Source organism: Sinocyclocheilus rhinocerous, unplaced genomic scaffold (assembly GCF_001515625.1).
Source record: "Sinocyclocheilus rhinocerous isolate Xijiao unplaced genomic scaffold, SAMN03320098_v1.1 scaffold85, whole genome shotgun sequence".
Lineage (NCBI taxonomy): Eukaryota > Metazoa > Chordata > Actinopteri > Cypriniformes > Cyprinidae > Sinocyclocheilus > Sinocyclocheilus rhinocerous.
Window position 1 is genome coordinate 1,072,449 of NW_015649998.1, and position 21,013 is coordinate 1,093,461.

General features: G+C 38.0%; 2 protein-coding genes across 3 annotated transcripts in view; one reads left to right on the forward strand and one right to left on the reverse strand.

Annotated features, from left to right (window-relative positions):
* Positions 1 to 3,916: 3,916 nt before the first annotated feature.
* Positions 3,917 to 10,922, forward strand: cnga3a (cyclic nucleotide gated channel subunit alpha 3a). The gene is made up of 8 exons (XM_016516007.1): positions 3,917 to 4,222; positions 5,563 to 5,700; positions 6,289 to 6,405; positions 7,274 to 7,333; positions 7,675 to 7,824; positions 7,972 to 8,073; positions 8,150 to 8,256; positions 9,267 to 10,922. The coding sequence occupies exons 2-8, from the start codon at positions 5,600 to 5,602 to the stop codon at positions 10,670 to 10,672; spliced, it is 2,043 nt and encodes a 680-aa protein (XP_016371493.1). The 5' UTR covers positions 3,917 to 4,222; positions 5,563 to 5,599; the 3' UTR covers positions 10,673 to 10,922.
* The window catches only part of ube3a (ubiquitin protein ligase E3A), a 20,624-nt gene continuing 6,690 nt past the window's right edge, over positions 7,080 to 21,013 (reverse strand). Inside the window, exons 1-9 of one of the 2 annotated variants that reach the window (XR_001636663.1) lie at positions 17,662 to 18,992; positions 17,410 to 17,554; positions 16,939 to 17,144; positions 15,610 to 15,774; positions 15,336 to 15,491; positions 15,164 to 15,237; positions 14,592 to 14,735; positions 12,752 to 12,959; positions 7,080 to 7,373 (exon numbers count right to left, since the gene is read on the reverse strand). Coding sequence is in view for 1 of the 2 variants with exons in the window: in XM_016516006.1 (XP_016371492.1) it covers positions 12,839 to 12,959; positions 14,592 to 14,735; positions 15,164 to 15,237; positions 15,336 to 15,491; positions 15,610 to 15,774; positions 16,939 to 17,144; positions 17,410 to 17,554; positions 17,662 to 18,908 (2,258 nt within the window). In the remaining variant the exon portion in view is untranslated. Of the gene's footprint in view, positions 7,374 to 12,042; positions 12,960 to 14,591; positions 14,736 to 15,163; positions 15,238 to 15,335; positions 15,492 to 15,609; positions 15,775 to 16,938; positions 17,145 to 17,409; positions 17,555 to 17,661; positions 18,993 to 21,013 lie in introns of those variants that run through there. The other variant, XM_016516006.1, reaches the window with a different exon arrangement.

A 21,013-nucleotide genomic window follows, 5' to 3' on the forward strand; every position in this document is an offset into this window, starting at 1 on the left:
CCAGTACACAGATGTGAACTGTAAAACGATGTGCAGGTAAAAGTTGTGAGCTGTGGATTCAGAGAATCACTTGAAAAGAACAGGCTGATGGATGATCTGATTCTGTAGGAGATGTAGAGCAGAACAGGATAACAGCGTTTAATGCTCCGGGTCAAAGCTGTTCTCTTCAAAAGACCAGCAACACTGAGTCATTAACAGAGACAATCAGAGCAGGTGATCAGGGTAAAGGAAATATGTGCATTCGAAAGGCAGATGCTGGTTGTATTAAACTTACAACAATGCTTCATGACATGTCATGCTCCTGTCCCTCGTGTTCCCTGTGTTTGTGTTAGTTGTTTTGTTTCATTCATTTAGATCCACATCTCTGCTTGTCTTCTCTGCCAGCCATATTACAGTATCTGATTACTAGTGACTCTAATTAACAGTGTTTACAGCACACTCTTTCTAATTTATGCTGTGTTTGTGCCACACTGTGTTTCTAATTAATGCCGTGTTTTGCAGTATACTGAAATGTACAATGGCATTGTAATGGATCTATTTTTTTTATCAGTTATTCTTCCTGAGACAAATCAGGAAACAAAAGAGCACAAATCAAATAAATATATTGGGTCGGTGACCTCCTGCTGACCTTAAGTGAGTGACAGCTGCAGTGATTATAAAGGAAGTGGTTTTCTCTTCATGTGAAGTGTAAAAACCTTTTACAATCCAATCACAAAGATGATTCCAGCTAACAGGAAACGTTCTCAGAGCTTTGGTTAATATTCAGGTAAGGTTCTTTTAAAGTGTTCTGCCAGTAACATTAACAGAATATTAATTCAAAGTTATGGTCTTTATTAATGTCTTTAGTATCAGCACAAAAACATTATTTATGCATTGCTTATGGAACGTTTTTCTACTAACAGATATTTTGAATAACATTTTCATAATGGGAAAATTAGCAAAACATATTTTTGTTAGCTGGGATAAGGTTGCGTTCTACTCTATTCATTAGAAACTCGAGCCTAGCATTGCCTCAGTTTTTTTCCCCTTGAAATATTCAACAGAATTTTTTTTGCATTATTACAATTTCCAAAAATGCTCAAACTTTTTTTTTTGCACAGGTTCAGTTCAAATGGGGTTTTAAATCTGTTGATTGCAGCAGGTATGTGGGTGTATCGCGGTCATTTGTAATGATTTTGAGTGAAGCTGGTTACACAATACTGTCTGATTCTGTTTTCTGGTTGCATGTATGCATGGAGCACACTGGCAAAAAAGTTACAGCAGCGCATAGGGTGAAAGGTGACACCTTGCTGAGTGAGTGGGCGAGAAAGAGAGAGAGACAAAGATAGGCAGGCCGAGGAGGAAGCTGTGTTTAGAGACATTGATTACCTTTACCTTCTGGCTGTGTGAGCTAAGAGGCTTTTAATTGAGCCGAACGTTTCTGTACATGATTCCAAACAAACACTGTAAGACTCTGTGATAGTTTTATTATCATCATTAAATAAATTCACAATTATTACCTTAAAGTGATAGTCCACCCAAAACGGAAAATTGTCATTCACTCATCCTCATGTTGTTTCAAACCTGTAAGCATTTCATTCTTCTGCTCAACACAAAAGAAGATATTTTGAAGAATGTTCAGTTTCGAAACAGTTTTGGTTCCCATTGACTTTCATTGTATTATTTCCCACACAGTGGAAGTCAGTGGGAACCAAAACTGTTTAGTTACCAACATTCCTCAAAATATCAGAATAAATAAATGCATACAGGTTTGGAACAACATGAGGGTGAGAATTTTCTTGTTTTTTGGGTGAACTATCCCTTTAATTTTCAATTATATATAATTTTTTTAAGTTAACGATCATTAAGTATCTTTTTATTGAGTCCAGTTCAACAGTTGTCTGGAATACAGTAGACAAAAGGTGCATTTTAGATGAGTTACACATTACCCAATAGTAAACAAATAAAAAAGTCGGAATAGGTGTTGTCTTAATCTAAATGTAAATAGAGGCTGCAGTAACATAACATTTGTGCCCAACCAGTAGCCTACTCCTGTGAGGCTGCATTAAGCAGCACCAGAAATGACTCCAGTATAGTGTCTATTTAGAGGTATTGTGCAAACATAGACAATTAGCCAGCTAATTATGGAACCTGTGTGAAAAGCAAATAGGCATTAACTCATAATCTATAATGACATCATCAGTCAAAGTTGTGTGACTATAGAGAAATTGTTTTAATATAATTGATTTATTTTTGTAGGTTTGTATTACAGAGTGTTACATCATGGCATTTCTCTAAAGGCTGCAGCAGCGACGTTTTGCCTCTGCCACTCAATGTCCCAATCACATGAAGAGCTTTAAAGCAGCTGAGCCGAAGACACTTAGCTTCCACTGAGATGAAAGAAAAAAGGACTGTGCATAAGGCCTGCACTGCAGTAAACAGATTGGTGGAATGTCAGAAAAACATTTAGCTGAAAATTGATTGATTTCTGATTAAAGGGCTGTGTCAGATATTATACTATATTCTGTATACTGTATACTATATTCTTCGTCTCGAAAGAAGTGTTTCTGTTTGTATGAAGAATGTTTTATGATTAAAATAAATGATTAAATATAAAAATGGGAAAAATAATAACACAATCACTCAGGGCTCAAAAGTGTGTCTTCCTAGATTTCCATGAGGGTACAAAGACTGATATTCATGACTAGTATTCTTTTCAAAGTTATGAATTACGTTATGAATTAAGGATCTACAATGCTGCTTCTGATAACACATATATGAAATTCATATCTGAATCCCACATACAAATATATAAACATATTCAGTGTTGTCTTCAATCAAGTTAGTACAAATGCATGGGGCAAAAGCAAACCTATATAATAATAATAATAGGATAATAAGACAATTACAGTTTATTAGCTATGGAAACTAACTACAAAAGGTTATTTTTCATTAAAAAACTTGCATGACGAACCTTTAGCTGGAATTCAGATTTTGTATTCACTTAAGTACAAATCTTATGGAGATCTGTGACAGATGGCAGATGTTAAAGGGCGGCTTAGTCCTTATTAGGGGAACTTAATAATATGCTCTGGTGACATGGCATTGGAGGTTATGTTTGCAAATGCTTCTATAATTCATATTACTTGAATGTATTTTTGATATATCGGTTTCTCTTTTACTCTTTCTGCCTCGTCTCACACCCACTCAAAACACAGAGCTCCCTTGAGATAATGTCTGAGTTTTCATTCTGCCTTTAGCTACTGTACTCTTTGGTCCCAGTCCAGTTTAAAAAAAAAAAGCAAAACCATGTTCTAAACATGTGCTACGTGAGGTCAGCCCAGTTTAACTGGTGCACACATAGTATTTCAAGGGCTGAGGCCAAGAAAGAGTATTAGGTGGCTCAGATAGGCGCTCAGGCCTAATCTGGGATTAACGATGCAGCTTCGCAGATTGCCTTAAGGATTTCTCAGGTCTCATTAGCATGGCTGGGACGACCATGTTGATGCCAGAGTTGGTGATATCGGTAGTGCCACCAACGCTTGCCACTTTAATTTTCAGTGGATCCCTAATCTCTGAAAGCGCTGGTTCATCAGGACAAAAATACTGCATGGTAGCATAGAAAAGGTGTTCTCACAATGCAATTATACAAATATAAATAAATATATAATAACACGCTTTAAAATTATTTTCAGAAAAAGGTCAAATCAAGAATGTAAATGTGTCAATTGCAATAAATAATTATAAAAAGAAATAAATATGCTCTCATTTCTATAAATTTTGCCCTAAAGATAAATAAATAAATAAGAGAGGAATTACAAACATTAACATTATGTTTCAGTCGGTTGTAAAAATGGCAGAGCCATTAGCCATTTATCATTGCTAATGAATATTAATGAGAAGACGAACACTAAGCTCCGCCCACGTCCACATCGAAAGCTCGGAGCTGTCAGTCATCTGAGGAGCTGAGGACTTCTGAACGCATCCTTTATCAGTATATTAAAAATTTGGACATCTAAGAATCACACATCATCTCAGTCTAAAGAAAACTGGTGATGACAGCAAAAGTGGGTGAAAACTGATGACCAAAAATGCCAACTCGAATTAGTTCTTTAAAGATGGGATTTTACGTAACATTGAGCAGGATCACCAGCTGCTTCAACCAAAGAGCAACTTGAACAGGAATTCTCTTTGCATCTGGTGCCCTAAATCTGTTGTACTACTAAATATTGTTGCTTCGCAGGTAAGTTTAATAGATTACATGTTACTATAGTGTAAATGATACAAATATAAAAATGCTATGAAAGTGATGTTAATTTCCCATACGAATACTTATTTGTTGTCCGTTGGTGTTTGCGAAAGAATTTGTCGATGAGACGATAAATAAGTCGTCAGAAGACACTGAAATATTACATAATGTATTAATAATAACTAAGGTTCGTAACAAATGTAAATGAGTTAACAGGATCCCCTCTAGTCAGAGTGTGTCTGGCGCACGTGTAGCAGTGCTCAGCTTTCCAACTAAACCGTTTAATGAACATAAACCAGTCCAGATTTTCACTTGTCGATGCAATAGTGACACTTTACATTACAGTGCCAATGTACATATACATATACTGTAAAAACTAGCCACCTTTATGAATATGAATCTTAAATTAAAGAAATACACAGTTAATTTACTCTTAATTTATATGACTTAGCATAAACACTAAGCATTTAAAACAAAATGATGAACAGAGCTTTTTCTCTGTTAATTGTGTGATGACAGTACAAATTATTAAGAATTATAAAGAAAGACTACATTGGGCATGTCAGAGTGTTGATTTTTTTTTTAGGGTGGGCATAGGGGTCTTCAGATCCTCAGATGACAGAACCCTGTGGGTGGAAATCAGGACTGCAGACAAGAAGTTGCTGTGTGTCTTCAGCATTAGCATCGCTCTGGATTTGGAATAGATTACACAAATAGCGTTGGTGGTGTTAGTCTAATTACACTAATCTTCCCTCAACAATACGATAAAACTAAACATCATTAGATAGAGAAAGCGCAGCATCACCCTTTTGGTCAAAGACCCTGAAAAATGTGGTGTATAACTGGGTTAGGAAATTTCTTGCCATATGAAGGAAAAAAAAAAAAAATCAATTTACCACTCTGTTTAACCAAATATTAGTCTACAACCAATTCTTGCTATATGCAGCCACACTTTCTAAGAGTTCTGTTTACATGGTGTCTCGAGTTGCCTTTAAAGTACATCTGGGTCAAGATCTCCCAGCGAGATGGGCCACTGATCTTGTTTAGTGTTTAAGCAGCAAGTATTTTTAGGCGATGTGTTCAGATGGTCGCTGTCGGTGTGAAAATGGGTTTGCAGAGATCAAGTCAATAAAAGGTTCTTGCAGATTTTAATTCCACTGAACCTTGGGTTCAGCTGATACAACGTTATTATCTGAAATAATGGCAGCCCATTGAAAGCCTCATTGCATTATGCTTTTGAGCATAATTTCTAGGATCAAATACATGCTTTAAATGTTTAATAATTCATGGTCTTTTGTTATGGTGTTGTCCTTTGTTTGACATGTCTTATCAAGTGCTGGATGCCTAGAATAGGCGAAGAGAAGACAGAGAATGGCGGAGATTTGTACAGAGCAATCCTACCCACCCAGACACAGGCTTTCGGTCCGAGCCTCTGAAGAAAAACTGGACCAGACTGAAAATGGTGCAAGCAGGTTAGAATATCAAGCGGATCTTAAGGGGGTCATATTGTACATTTTTAATCTTTTTTTCTTTTTCTTTTTGAGCATCACTTACAGTGCTCAGGATTTTTGCACCAACAATTTTGCACCAATAGATTTTCAGACTTTAATTTAGTTTTTTTAAAAGACTTATTCCAAACTGTAATTTTTCTGAAACAATTCGCAAATGAAACGAGAAGCTGTCAAGCACAGGATGCAGGTTTGTTGTCAGGTCAAATATATTTTGGACTCCCCCATTCTTTAATAGCTTTTGTTTGCAAATCTGCATTACATTGTGACAAGTTCACAAAACAGTATATGCTGAAAAATTCAGCTAAAAGATGTAAGTTTAGATTGAAATGGGCTGGTATTTTGTTAAAAAAAAAAAAACTTCGCTAAAAATCTGAATGTTTGGATTCTTCAGGAAAATATCTGGAGCTGCAAGTGCTACACTTTGTAGAACATAAACTTTGTAATTTGGAGAATGTTCTTGCATTTTATTTTAAGTTGTTTTGCAATTTCTGGAGCTTAGTTTCAATAGACGGTCTTTTTGAAACATGATTAAAACCTAACTTTTCTTAGGGCACATTCTCTATGTGAGGACCAGTCCTCTGACATGCAGGGGATCATTTCTTCTGCAACCAGCCAGTTTCAGGAATCCAGGAGAAGCTCTTTCACAGGTGCTGGGGCTATGGCAAGGTAACATCAAGTCCATCCAAACCAAAGCTTTAACGTAGTTTACCATGTGAACCGTGATTACCACTAAAGCCAAGTCAACTGCACACTCAGCATCAGTCATTAACACATCTGATTTTACCATACAGAGAAGTATGATCCACACTTATCAACAAAACTGTACAAAATTTGAACATTTTGAATTTGAACAAGTGTGCATTTGACATGGCTTGAACAGAAAGCTACATACTTTATAAAGTGCTTGGAAGTGTTACTGTTTGACATCTTTCGGTCTCCCAGGCTCACCCAGTTTCTGGTAATGCTGAGGAACTGGGCATCACACAGGCTTCACAGAGAGGTTGAGCGTCCCGACTCTTTTTTAGAGCGATTCCGTGGACCTGACCTCAAAGACTTATCTAGCCGAGGAAGTAATGCCCGATCCTCTATAGGCCTTCCTGACAGGCCTCATAAGAGGAAGTAAGTCAAGAAAAAGATTTTCTGTACAGTTTCTTTGTACAGACAGAGATGCCTTTGGTATAATGTAGAGGCCTTGAAAATGAAAGAATCATGTAGAGAATCATGCTGCATCTGTGCAAAAATACAGTATATCCGTATTGTGTGCAGATGATTCATAAAACAGATCACAGAGCTGAGGATTCATTTAATAAAATCAAAATCCGAAAACAGTATGTAGATTTCCATGTAGAAATCCCCCTTTAGGTAAAACAGTATCACAATAACTTGTAGAATAGAAACTAATTGAAACAGTTGTTGCTATAGATATAGATAATAAATCAGCAGTAGTGATGATCTGTAGTTGTTGTCCTAGAATCAGATCCCTCAAAATGTACTCCACAATAATAACAAAAATGAATGCATTTTGCTCATTAAGAAAAGCCAATCACTGGCCTCTGGCAGCTTACAATATGAACAACTGCAACAACACAGATGAGTAAGTACCATGTAGAAACAGCTCCTCCAGATATAAACCCCTATAATGACAGAAAAAATGATTAATACGTGGCTGTGATAGATACTAGATTTTAGAATCCTAAAAACAAATGAATACTAAAAATAATTTATCTCAAATATTAAATTAATAACAACAGATGATAGTCTAACATGTTTAGTACATTGCATTAATAGTGTTCAGTGAATATTGGTAGTGTTAATGCTGCCCTCTGCAGGTTAACATGAGAGTTTACCAGTGTTAGTTCACACTAGTGACCCTTAGATCCCAGACTAGTTCACAAGCTAATTCAAAATAAAAACAACCCTAAATGTTACCTTCAGCAAAAAGGAGGATAAAAAGGAAGAAATAAAAAAAGATGAGAAAAAAGATGAAGACAAGAAGGAAGAGAAAAAAGATGAGAAAAAGGATGAGAAAAAGGATGAAAAGAAGGATAAGAAAGATGATAAAAAGAAAGATGCTCCTCCTCCGCCGTGAGTATGCCACAAATGAAATTTCAATGATAGCAGCTTTAGTACTAATAATCAGATAATGATATTGATTATTCACAGATGAATGCTGTGATTCAATAGGTGTTCATCTTTGAAAGTGGCCAGACGGTAATCTAATATGTGTTTTAGGAAAGAAGTGTGGATCATGGACCCAGCCTCAGACAAGTATTACAGATGGCTTTCAGTCATAGCAGCCCCAGTGTTTTACAACCTGATGATGCTGGTGACAAGGTCTGTTCATGCAGAATCTCTCATGAAATCAATAACTTCAGATGTGGCATGTGCTTCATTGTATATATCTCTTTAGGGCCTGTTTCAATGAGCTTCAGAACTCTTACACAATGCTTTGGATCATCATGGACTATACCTCAGATGTAATCTATTATGCAGACACGTTTGTCAGGTCAAGAACAGGTATGGTGATTTTTCAGAAAGAGTTCAAATATTGTATTATTAACACTATTAATGTTAATAGTATTGATTGAATATATCCATTATATATTTTAAAATTAAATATCAATGTACTACCATTCAATTATTTTTTACAAATAAATTGTTTCGTGAAATTTCTATTTATCAAAGAATCCGGAAAAAAAATGTATTACCGTTTCCACAAAGTGTGACAGCACAACTGTTTTCAATGCTGATAATATATGTTTCTTGAGCACCAAATCAGCATATTAGAATGATTTTTTAGAAGGATCACGTGACACTGAAGACTGGAGTAATGGCTGCTGAAATTTAAGGAATAAATTACATTTTAAAATTTCTCAATCACTGTACTGTATTTGTAATTAAATAAATGGAGCCTTGGTGAGCATAAGAGATTCATTGTCTTATAATATGCATTTATTTTTACCTTACTTGCTCAACGACTCCCAAACGATTCGCTCAATGATTCATTTTTCCAAACCCCTCCTTTGCGTGACGCTAATCTGCATTGATGGGTCCGATTGGTCTCATTTTAATCATGCCTGATAAAGCAGCGTTTGTGAGCGCAGTGCTGCTTTGTGTACAGCGTTAACGGGGAAACAGCTATTTTATTTTGCTCCAAAAGCGGCACCTAGTGGCAAAGAATGAATTTGCATTTTCATTCAGTCTAATGTAAAAAGACCAACAAGTGGGCGGGCAATATGCTAATGTTTCATGTTGACGCCAACATGAAACGGCTTGGGATTCGTTTTAAAAATGACTCGTTTCAATGATTCAGAGTCGACTCTTTCTTTTGAGAGACAATAACTTTATACACGGTGCACTTTCAGATTTAAAACTTTGCAGGATGTTTTCATTCACTTAGAGCTCTGTTACACACTGCATGAAAAGTAATTTTCAAAAAATCCATAATAGGGGCACTTTAACAAACTATTCTACTAGATACTACAAGCTGGTTGAATTTTTATTCTTTTTAATTTTGTCTTTTTCAGGCTTCTTGGAGCAGGGTCTCCTTGTCAAAGACTCTAAGAAGTTGATGGATCATTACAGGAAAATCCCACAGTTTAAATACGACATGATTTCAATGATCCCGACGGATTTAATAATGCTCAAAGTGGGCTTCAACAACCCCGAACTTCGCTTCAACCGCCTTTTCAAAATGGCACGTCTCTTCGAGTTCTTCGACCGCACAGAAACTCGAACAAACTACCCGAACATTTTTCGCATTAGCAACCTCGTACTTTACATCCTGATTATTATTCACTGGAACGCTTGCATTTTCTTTGCTATTTCCAAAACGATTGGCTTTGGGACTGACACATGGGTATATCCAAACATCAGCCATCCAGAATACGGCCGCTTGGCCAGAAAATACATCTACTGTCTGTACTGGTCCACTCTTACTCTCACCACCATCGGAGAAACGCCACCTCCTGTTAGAGACTTCGAATACTTGTTTGTCGTTATGGACTTCCTCATCGGAGTGTTGATTTTCGCTACCATCGTCGGTAACGTCGGTGCCATGATCTCCAACATGAATGCTTCTCGTGCTGAATTTCAGGCCAAGATCGACTCCATCAAGCAGTACATGCAGTTCCGTAAGGTCAGCAAAGACCTGGAGGCCAGGGTCATCAAATGGTTTGACTACCTTTGGACGGAGAAGAAAACTTGCGATGAGAAGGAAGTCCTGAAGAACCTTCCAGACAAGCTCAAAGCTGAAATAGCCATCAATGTCCATTTAGATACACTGAAGAAGGTGCGAATCTTCCAGGATTGTGAAGCTGGACTTCTCATCGAGTTGGTGTTGAAGCTGCAGCCTCAGGTGTTCAGTCCTGGAGATTATATATGTAAAAAGGGTGACATTGGTCGAGAAATGTACATCATCAAAGAAGGAAAGCTTGCCGTAGTGGCCGATGATGGCGTCACGCAGTTTGTGGTGCTCAGTGACGGCGCTTACTTCGGAGAGATCAGTATTCTTGGAATCAAAGGCAGTAAAGCCGGAAACAGAAGAACGGCGAACATTCGTAGCGTCGGCTATTCGGACCTCTTCGCGCTGTCTAAAGACGACCTTGTGGAAGCGCTTACTGAATACCCAGATGCCAAAAAAGCCCTGGAGGAGAAAGGAAAGGCCATCTTAAGGAAGGACAACCTTCTTGATGAGGCGGTTGCAAGCGCCGGTGCTGATCCCAAAGATCTGGATGAGAAGATTCACCGCCTAGAGAACAACCTTGAAGTCATGACTGGCAAGTTTGCCAAGCTTATGGGAGAATACACATCCTACCAGAGCAAGATGAAACAGAGGATCACCAACATGGAGAACAAAGTGAAAACACTACGGGTGGAAGATCTGTCTGAGGTTGTTGAGGACAAAAAAGAAGAAGAGAAGAAGACAAAATAGTCAACAGCATAGACATTGGGGTTAATGGGGTTTCCTATCCATGGACATAGTACATTACTTTGAAACTGTTTATACTTATAAGTTTTACATGACAATGTTGTACTAATTGCCATATATATGTGTTGAAACGTAACGCTGATGACGTTGTATTTATTCAATATGTGCAGTAAGAACAGCTCAGATGACAGAATTGAGGAGAGAGATACACTACCATTCAAAAGTTTGGGGTTTTAAAATGATTAAGTATTTTTTAAAAGATGTTTCTTATGCTCACCCAGGCTTATTTGTAAATTTATATTTACAGCAAAAATAGTAATACCCTGAAATATTACAATAAAAAAAAAAACATTTTCTAATTTAATTTACTTAAAAATGTAATTTATTCTTGACTTCAGTATCACGATCCTTCATTTGTCTTGTAGAAATCATTCTAATATACTGATTTGGTGCTCAAGAAACATTTCTGTGCTGTTATATGCTGATTCATAAACAATATAAATGTCTTTACATTTACTGATAAATGTAATTCATCATTGCTGAATAAATGTACTTGGTATTATATCTATGGCTACTTTTGAACAGTAGTGCATCTTTAAGGTGTATGTCAAAAACGTGGCCAAAAAAGGCACTTTGTACTGGATGAGGTCTACATTTGTAGGTCAGACTCGGAAGAGGAGGAATAATACTCTAATTGTTGATTTGGCATAAGTATGAGAACATATATTCTAAATTAATATTTAGTTATTTTGACGATGTTCTGATTCTGCTCATTAAACAATTACATTATTTTAATAATATGGCTAATAGTGTTGTTTGAAAAACAACATGGACAAAGTAAAATCATCCCAAACACAGGACAAAACATTTTAGTATACTATCCAAGAGTATGTTCTAACAAATGCTGTTTGCTTGCTGGACTCGAAATTCTCAATATACTAGGCATGTATTGTGTGTGTATGTCATGTTAGGGACCACAAACTGTACTCGTAGAGAAAACCTGATATAGAAAAGGTGAAACAGTGTATATGTCTAAATTGTATATAAAAATAAATCTAAATTATTATTTCTTATAAACTAAGTACCAGTTTGATGCCAAACACCAGGCGACCGAATCCTAAAGTGACTAAAATCTTAGTTTATTAAAAACTAAACTAAGTTTATTAACGAGCTAAGGTATTTTGGCTTTAATATGGTATTGAATATGTTGAAACAGATATATATGTTTATTTTGTGTGTATTTTACATTATAAATGGTTTTGTGTAAACTCCTAAATTGTGTGACACCACAAAAGACCCAAAAGTTGAAAGCACACAATCTCATCACAATTCCACACTTGGTTTGTTTTTCAGTTTTGAATTTATTTAAGAATAACTTGAAACAATCAAATGTTGTCATTCTCAATATCAAGTTCTGTTTCCCCCTTTTATGTTAGCGCCATAAGCAGTGGAACAAACCACAGTCACATTTAATATGCAAGAGGGAAAAAGGAAAAACAAAACGTGTAGAGGGCATCACTAAAGTGGGTTTCCAGCTATGCCTGGACAAACCGGAGCGGCAATTCTCAGCATAAATGTTTGGCACGACAAGATAGTGGTACAATTTGTGCCAATTTCCCCTCATTTTCATCCAACAGTATAAGGGCCAGACACTGTGCAGAGCAAAAAAAAAAAAAAAAAAAAAAAATTAAAAGAGACATTCTGAATATTGAGTTAAGTGCACTTTCACAGTTCAACCATAATACATCAATAAAGTTCCACTTCCTCCCTTTGCTCTCTTTAAGTTTAGATGGTGAACAGTCCTGCAGGTGTTGAAAACTTCTGTCTCTCCTTTTCATGACTACAAAAGCAAAAAGTGAGTGGATTTCCTGGCAGACATGACAAGAGATTTCATCCCTTCAAATAAATAACGCTATTTCTCAGTGCATACAAAAATGGAACCTTAACACTTACATAAGAGGGAGAGAGAGAGCCAAGAGTCCAGTGTGGTTTTATCTACTATTTAGGCACAGGCACACGGTCACCAGAACTTTGCCATTTTACCCCATTTCACGTTGCCTTACATTTAAACTTGATATTTACTTTTATTTGTCGATGTAGTTGAATGCTCCTTTGACGCACAAATGAGAGCTCTGAGGGCGAGCGAGTTCTTTTGCGGATCCTGGTGCCTCAGAGCATGCCGAAGCCTTTGGCGTAAGTGATGGCTTTAAGGAGTCTCTCTCTAAGTTTCTCTATGGTGGAGTATTCAGGGAGGAGCAGCACGTTGAAGCAAGTATGAGAGGTGGGTAACCTGACCATAGGAGGAGAAGAAGAGTGCATTACTTTGAGAAGACTTTGCATATTTATTGCTGTAGAGATGTATATAGATGTATAATCATAATGTCAATTACATGTGGTAAAAGTGTAGTTATATATATATATATATATATATATATATATATATATGCTTGAATGCTGGTTAATAAAGAGAATGTAATACATCATTGCAACTTACGAATATGCAGCAGTGCTAGTTGATGCTTTTTTAAAAACACTAAGAAACAGGTTTACTTGATTTGATCCCATGAATTATTTTTTTAAATTAAAGGGGTCATATGATGCGATTTCAATTTTTTCTTTCTCTTTGGAGTGTTACAAGCTCTTGGTGCATAAAGAAGATCTGTAAAGTTGCAAAGACTAAAGTCTCAAATCCAAAGAGATATTCTTTATAAAAGTTCAGAGTCAGCCACACCTACCTAAAACGGCTCGTTCTAACACGCCCCCACATATCTACCTCACTATGTTGGAAGATTTGCATAACGCCGCCCAAATGTTCACGCAAAGAAAGAAGGCGCAACTTTTATTCTCGCTGTAGTATTGTTGACGCTGCAGCCATGTCGTGAAGACGCTGTGTGCTTCGTTGTGAAAGCGAAACTACTTTGTTTGGTCTTCCAAAAGAGGACGATATCCGCTTCGTCATGCCTAGAGCTGATCTGTGCTGGTCGCTGAGGGAATACATCAACTTTCACGAACTTTGGACGAAGCGGAGTTCAGCCCGGGGTCGTCACATGTGGTTGCCGCTCATTCGTCGGATCCGCCGGGCGCGCCGTTCTCGACCCCGCCGCCTCAGCTCAATCTAGCCCGGCCTCAGCTCACTCTATCCCGGCCTCAGCGCACGCTAAGCCGGGGCTTCCCCTCACGCTAGCCCGGCCTCAGCGCATGCTAAGCCGGGGCTTCCCCTCACGCTAGCCCGGCCTCAGCGCACGCTAAGCCGGGGCTTCCGCTCACGCTAGTTATAATCCGTATTTATGTCCCCACTGGATGCAACAAATGCTTCGTTTGTAATGGGTTTTAATGTTTTTGAATCATCGCTTCGGCCGGGACACGGCATCAACAGTATGTGAGGGGCGTAACATTTCTGTCTCACGCTTGAGGTATTCGGCCAATCACAACGCATTGGATATCTGGCCAATCAGAGCACACCTCGCTTTTCAGACCGATTAGTTTTGTAAAAATCGACGCGTTTCAAAAAGGCGGGGCATAGAGGAGAAACAATAATGTACAGTATGTGGAAAATAATGTGTTTTTTAAACTTTAAACCGCATAAACACATTTCATTACACCAAATACACAAAATAATGTTCTTTTTAGCAGCATCATATGACCCCTTTAAAAAGTGCTACAAAAAAGCACTGGGTGAATATTGAGAAAAAAAAAAAAGCATTTGAGAACCACTGAGATTACTGCATTATGACATTATTTTCAGGAAGTGTCTGAGACCTTGCTTTTTTTTTTCCTCCATTCCACTGCCCACGTCTCACATTTTTCAAAGTACAAAATGTATTCGGATTCAAAATTGAATCGATCTGATACATGATCTATTTAAACACAGTACGATGTCAAAAAACCTGAACTCATTGAGCAACAGTGTATTTGAGTTTACCTGTCTGAGTCTGGGCCATTTTTGGCAATAATCATCTTGAGTTTGCCTAAACCTCCAACTGGAGCTCTATCTGTGCCCGTGGTGAACTGAAGAAACAGCCTCTTCTGCTCCTGCCCAAATGAGTGCACAGTCTCCCAGAAATCCCTGATGAGTGTCAAAAATATACACTTTTAATCTCACAGAGGAAGTAGTATTTACAACTAGTGGTCGACTGATATTGTGCTAATGTGACTATCTGGAGATCAGGATGGCTGATGCGTAATGCAACACCCATAATTAAATGACAACAAGACAAATGAAATTATTTCATGACAAATTAATTGCTCACACAAAAAACTTAATGCTCATCTTGCACAACATTTAGTCCTGAAACACCTGAAATACAATGACTAGATTTATTATTCATTGACATGGTTGTCAGTAGGTTTTGTAACTGGAGAAACAAACTGCTAAAAACCTCAAATGGTCAAATATCAGCCGATCACTACTAGTAACTATTACGTCACAAAGAAAATAATAACCCACACAACATTATTTACATGATGTCCTTATTTTAATAAGCATCCACATACTTAATAATGCGAGAGTCTTTGTTGTATCCACCATCATATTCTGTACTCTCTTCAAGTGCTTGGAAGTCAAGATTCTGCATGAGAAAAACACAAAGTTATGGGTTTATATCTATGGCTGTGCCACATGTGTAAGAACAGCCTGGAAGTAGGTAATAATCTATAGCCAACTCACCCTGCTACCACATATAAGCAGCTCAATTTCCTCTGGTCGAAACAGATACTTCAGCGGAGATTCATTAGTGACCATGTGGAATCCTCTTCTGAAGGCCTTGAACTGTTTCTCCACACTTTTGTTCAGCATGTACTCTGCATAGAGTGCCACAAAATCCTGCAGAGACCCACTTTGTGTTATGTGTATACTGGCAGATACGAACATGTCTGTGTTTTAAAACGTTGAATGAATGAATGAATGCAATGCCGGACTCTTCTGCTTGAAGTGGACTAACCTTTCTGTTCTCATTGGTAACTGGGATTTTATCTCCTCCTTCCTTCAAATCATACATTAGTGGGTTTCCAAACAGGTCTGTTTGTGAGATCTGGAAGGTAATCATCATGTCTTCTTCCACATTACCTTCATACTCCAGCAGATCCTTCAGACTCTGATAAAGAACCTGTAGAAACAGATGATCAGAACCATTATAGAGAATATGTAGAGATGCACTGATACTACTAGGTTTTCTGCTAATCCTGCATAATTGCTATACGACAGAGCATGAATCAACTCGCCCCAAATATTTTGATGAGCAGACACTGTGTGCTAAAGTCATAATGACAGGGTCTGCCACTAAAGTGCTGATGTACCTGCCTAAATCTCCTCCCAGACACAATCTCTGCCCTAAATCTGCCTGTATCCTGTACAAGTGCAAACAGACAGCTGCTTCGCAGCATGCCTCCAATATGAGAACAGGACATGCACTCCCATTTGCAATAAAGCTGAAATGTTGCTCTTTGTAATACTAAATACATAATTTCATTGTCAACGTACAACATGATGTTGAAATGCTGTGGAAAAAAATGAGCTTCTGTTTCAAGCAAGCCAAAATATAATTAATATAAGGCCATGTTAACATAAGATGTGCTCTTGAAAAAGCTCTTGTTTGGAAAGGCATTACATACTGTCTTGTTCGATTCTGCATGATTTGAATTTAATATTAAGTTTGTCAGCATGTGAAAAACGTACACGCCACTATTTCTAAAGTGCAGTTTAATTGTTTACACAAGTGGAAACTTTAAAAATGTACACTACTGTTCAAAAGTTTGGTAGTCTGTAAGACTTTTAACATTGTAACAAAAAAATAATCAAAGAATCCTTAAAGAAATTATCATGGTTTCCATAAAAATATTAAGCAGCACAGCTGTTTTCAACATTGATAACAATAAGAAATGTTTCTTGAGCACCAAATCAGCATATTAGAATGATTTATGAAGAATGATGTGGCACTGAAGACTGAAATAATGTCTGCTGAAAATCACCTTTGCCTTCACAGGAATAAATTACATTTAAAAATATATTAAAAACAAAACTAAGTAAATATATATATATATATATAAAATAATATTTTAAACTGCAATTTCACTTTCATTTTTGATCAAATAAATGAAGACGTGGTGAGCATAAGAGACTTCTTTCAAACAAACAAACTAAAAATCTTACCTACCCCAAACTTTTGAATGATAATGCAATCTTTGTGTTATATTTGTATTTCATTTCTAAAAAAAAAAGTTAGACTAGGAATGCTGATTAACATAAATAAATGTAACCAAGCAAGTATTACCGGACGAGAGTCTGCAAGGTCTCTAAACGTTCCTTTCTTTCCCATTAGTTTTCTGTAAACCACCATAGGGAAGTGCACATCGAGAATGCAATTATTGTAGATAGCTAAGCCCAGGACGATGCCTATCAAGGTGAACTGGCCTTCATTTTCAAACGATGAAGGGTTGAACCAGAAAAGTTTTGTGCTTTCATCATAGGTAAACATGCCTGTGGGTGAAACAGAAAGAGAACAACACATGAGGTGCACAACAGATCCTCATCTCACACTCACTGAATCAATAAGATCATCAATATCAATAAAACAAGTTCTGAGAGGAACATTAAGCCAACTAGCGCATACAAATAGTGCATTATCCATTCCAGTATCAATTAATATAAATTAAACTGATTAAGCTTCACATTAGGACGGGCAAAAAAAAGCCAAAAAGAGTATATTAAATAAGTCAAGTAGGAAATAATTGATGATAATTACCTATATCTGGGTTAAAGATCTCCTCTACGACCAGTTGAAAGAACTCTTTGGATACTCCTCCTTCATCTACTCCCTGCTCTCCCTCAAACTCCACATACAGCTGTTTCTTCAGGTCTGCTGGGTTTTCCATGGCAATCATCTCCAACTAAAACCAATCACACATTCATCACGAATGATCTTCACAAATGATGAATAATGCACAAGAAATCACTATGAAACAACATTCGTCTTTGCAAGCTCTTCGGGACCTACCCTGACAAGAGCATCATCTATGATGTGGTCTCTGCGCACTTTGAGTCGCAGGTAAGGGTTCAGCTGTTGTCCCTGCACTAAACTGTAGAGGGCCGTAATCCTGCGCTCGCTGTACATCCGGATCCGGTTGTCGTAGTACAGGCCTAGATTCTTAGTCACAGCGTTAAGAATGAACGGGCAGGTCATAAAGGAGAACTTGCTTTCTGTCTCCACCTTGAAGAAGGTGTAGTCCTTGTCCATTTCCAGCACCTCGTTGAGCGGTTCGTTGATGAAATCCTCGAAGGTGATGAGGGGTTTTCGACAGTCCGAGGCACGGATGCCCAGTTCCGTCTCTAGCGGATCCACCCGAGGGCCTTTCTTATTGCGTCGTTCCTCGCCGAGCAGCTCCTGCAGGGTCAGCTCGCTGGACTCCGGGATCGGTTCGTCGTCCTCCTCCTCGTTGTGATCCGTGTCTAGGTCGCCGCCCAGCACATTTGCATAGTAGACGATTTTCAAGCACTTGGTGGCTGCCACCACACCATCATCCTCGTTGACCAGGTTGTCGCTGCTGAACTCGTTGCTGATGACCGTGTAGGTAATAAGCTGCTGGAAAGTCTCGACCAGACGTCGGATCTGGTCTGCGCCGTACTGCGACCACAACCGCGCAAGCTTGGCCAGAGCCGGAAGAGGTAGCTTGCTCATTGCCTTGCAGAATTGCGGCAGGGCGATTTCTAAGTATTCTGGACTGTGGAGGTTACTGTTCTCCATGACGATGATGAAGACGTTCAGGTAATTAGGGTCGGCGGCATACACGTTGTGATAGGTGAGGTCACACTCTACGTTGGGCGACAGGTAGACTAACGCGTTGAGGAATGCTGCTTCGATCTTCTCGTTCGATAATAGTCTGTCGTACACTCTTCTTACTGCATCAATGTCTACAGAAACTTCGACGGGACCCAACTTTTGGACGTTGTTCTCTCCGTGAGATGGCCCGTCTCCACTTGACGCCGAGGCTTCGGGTTCCACCTCCATGGCTGTGGATGAACCAGAGGCCGTTTCTTTCTCATCTTCATCTTTGTCCTCATCCTTGGCCTGAAGAGACTTGAGCTCTTCCTTGGTGTGTTGTTTGGCCTTGCGGAAACTCTGGACCAGACTCTCCGCGCTTGAGAAAACCCTACCGATGACACGGATTAGAGGAGAATAGTCCTCGGTCTCACTGCAGAGGCTCAGGATTTCATACACCTTCTCCTCTGTCAAGTAATTCAGATCTGCCGAAGAACACGGTAAAGAATATTTAATCATTTGCATGGTAAGTCAAAGGTATGATTCAGAAAGTAGCTTGAAATTGGATTCGGGATTAAGGTGATGTTGTGACAGAGACATTAGCTGTTCCTCAGCAAAGTTGTGTTTTTTATTATTATTTTAATCTTAAACTTGCTTTGTTTGTCTTTTTTTCACCTTCATAGTGTGAAGGCCTTTTTTGCAGCAGAAATACTTCAATAATGATTGTTAATTCAATTAATAATGAATTTACTAAATAAATATTAGTAATTAGGTTTTAAAAGTGTGTTCAATAGCACATTCATGTTATCAAAATCATAAAATGTCATATTTGTATATATATATATATATATATATATATATATATATATGTGGTTTGTTTTAGGATTTGTATTCCTTTTTTTAAATTATTTTCTTGCTTTTTTTTCTCATAACAAAGCTTGACCAGGTTGTCGCTGCTGAACTCGTTGCTGATAACAGTGTAGGTAATAAGCTGCTGGAAAGTCTCGACCAGACGTCGGATCTGGTCTGCGCTGTACTGGGACCACAACCGCGCAAGCTTGGCCAGAGCCGGAAGAGGTAGCTTGCTCATTGCCTTGCAGAATTGCGGCAGGGCGATTTCTAAGTATTCTGGACTATGGAGGTTACTGTTCTCCATGACGATGATGAAGACGTTCAGGTAATTAGGGTCGGCGGCATACACGTTGTGATAGGTGAGGTCACACTCTACGTTGGGCGACAGGTAGACTAACGCGTTGAGGAATGCTGCTTCGATCTTCTCGTTCGATAATAGTCTGTCGTACACTCTTCTTACTGCATCAATGTCTACAGAAACTTCGACGGGACCCAACTTTTGGACGTTGTTCTCTCCGTGAGATGGCCCGTCTCCACTTGACGCCGAGGCTTCGGGTTCCACCTCCATGGCTGTGGATGAACCAGAGGCCGTTTCTTTCTCATCTTCATCTTTGTCCTCATCCTTGGCCTGAAGAGACTTGAGCTCTTCCTTGGTGTGTTGTTTGGCCTTGCGGAAACTCTGGACCAGACTCTCCGCGCTTGAGAAAACCCTACCGATGACACGGATTAGAGGAGAATAGTCCTCGGTCTCACTGCAGAGGCTCAGGATTTCATACACCTTCTCCTCTGTCAAGTAATTCAGATCTGCCGAAGAACATGGTAAAGAATATGTAAACATTTGTTCGGAAAGTCAATGGTATGATTCAGAAAGTAGTTCGAAATTGGATTCAGGAAGAAGAACATGTTGTGACAGAAACATCAGCTGTTGCTCAGTAAAGTTGTGTGTTTTTTTTTTTATGTCAAACTAGCTTTTTTCCCACCTTCATAGTGAGCACGCCTCTTTTTTTGCAACTTTTCAGAAAAAGTCAGGAGTTCAAAATTGGAATTGGGGAAAAAAAAACTGTGCACAGCTTCTAATTTAATTGCTTTGTTCTTCAATCCTGAATATTAACTTGAAAAATGTGATGCTCTATTTACCTAATTGAGAAATACTTAATGACTGTTATTTTAATTTGTGATATATACTAAATACATTTTAATATTCAAGGTTTAATAGTGTATTCAGTAGCACATTTGTGGTATCAAAAATTATAGTGTCACATGTTTTAGTATTTTTTATTCCTTTTTTATTTTCTCTATTTAATTTTTTTATTTTTTCTCATAAAGCATTTGTGACCCTGGACCACAAAACCAGACATAAGTAGCACGGGTATATTTGTAGCAATAGCCAACCATACATTGTATGGGTCAAAACTTATCGATTTTTCTTTTATGCCAAAACTCATTAGGATATTAAGTAAAGATCATGTTCCATGAAGATATTTTGTAAATTTCCTACTGTCAATATATCAAAATTTAATTTTTGATTAGTAATATGCATTGCTAAGAACTTCATTTGGACAACTTTAAAAGGCAATTTTCTCAATATTTTGATTTTTTTTGCACCCTCAGATTCCAGATATTCAAATAGTTGTATCTCAGCCAAATATTGTCCTATCCTAACAAACCATGCATCAATGGAAAGCTATTTATTCAGATTTCAGATGATGTATAAATCTCAATTTCGAAAAATTACCCT

What these genes read in the sequence shown, in the direction of transcription:
- cnga3a (XM_016516007.1), top strand. Translation starts at nt 5,600, where the DNA reads ATGGCGGAGATTTGTACAGAGCAATCCTACCCACCCAGACACAGGCTT. An exon ending in ACTGAAAATGGTGCAAGCAG is followed by an intron (nt 5,701 to 6,288) that starts GTTAGAATATCA and finishes AACTTTTCTTAG; the next exon opens with GGCACATTCTCTATGTGAGG. An exon ending in CTGATGATGCTGGTGACAAG is followed by an intron (nt 8,074 to 8,149) that starts GTCTGTTCATGC and finishes ATATCTCTTTAG; the next exon opens with GGCCTGTTTCAATGAGCTTC.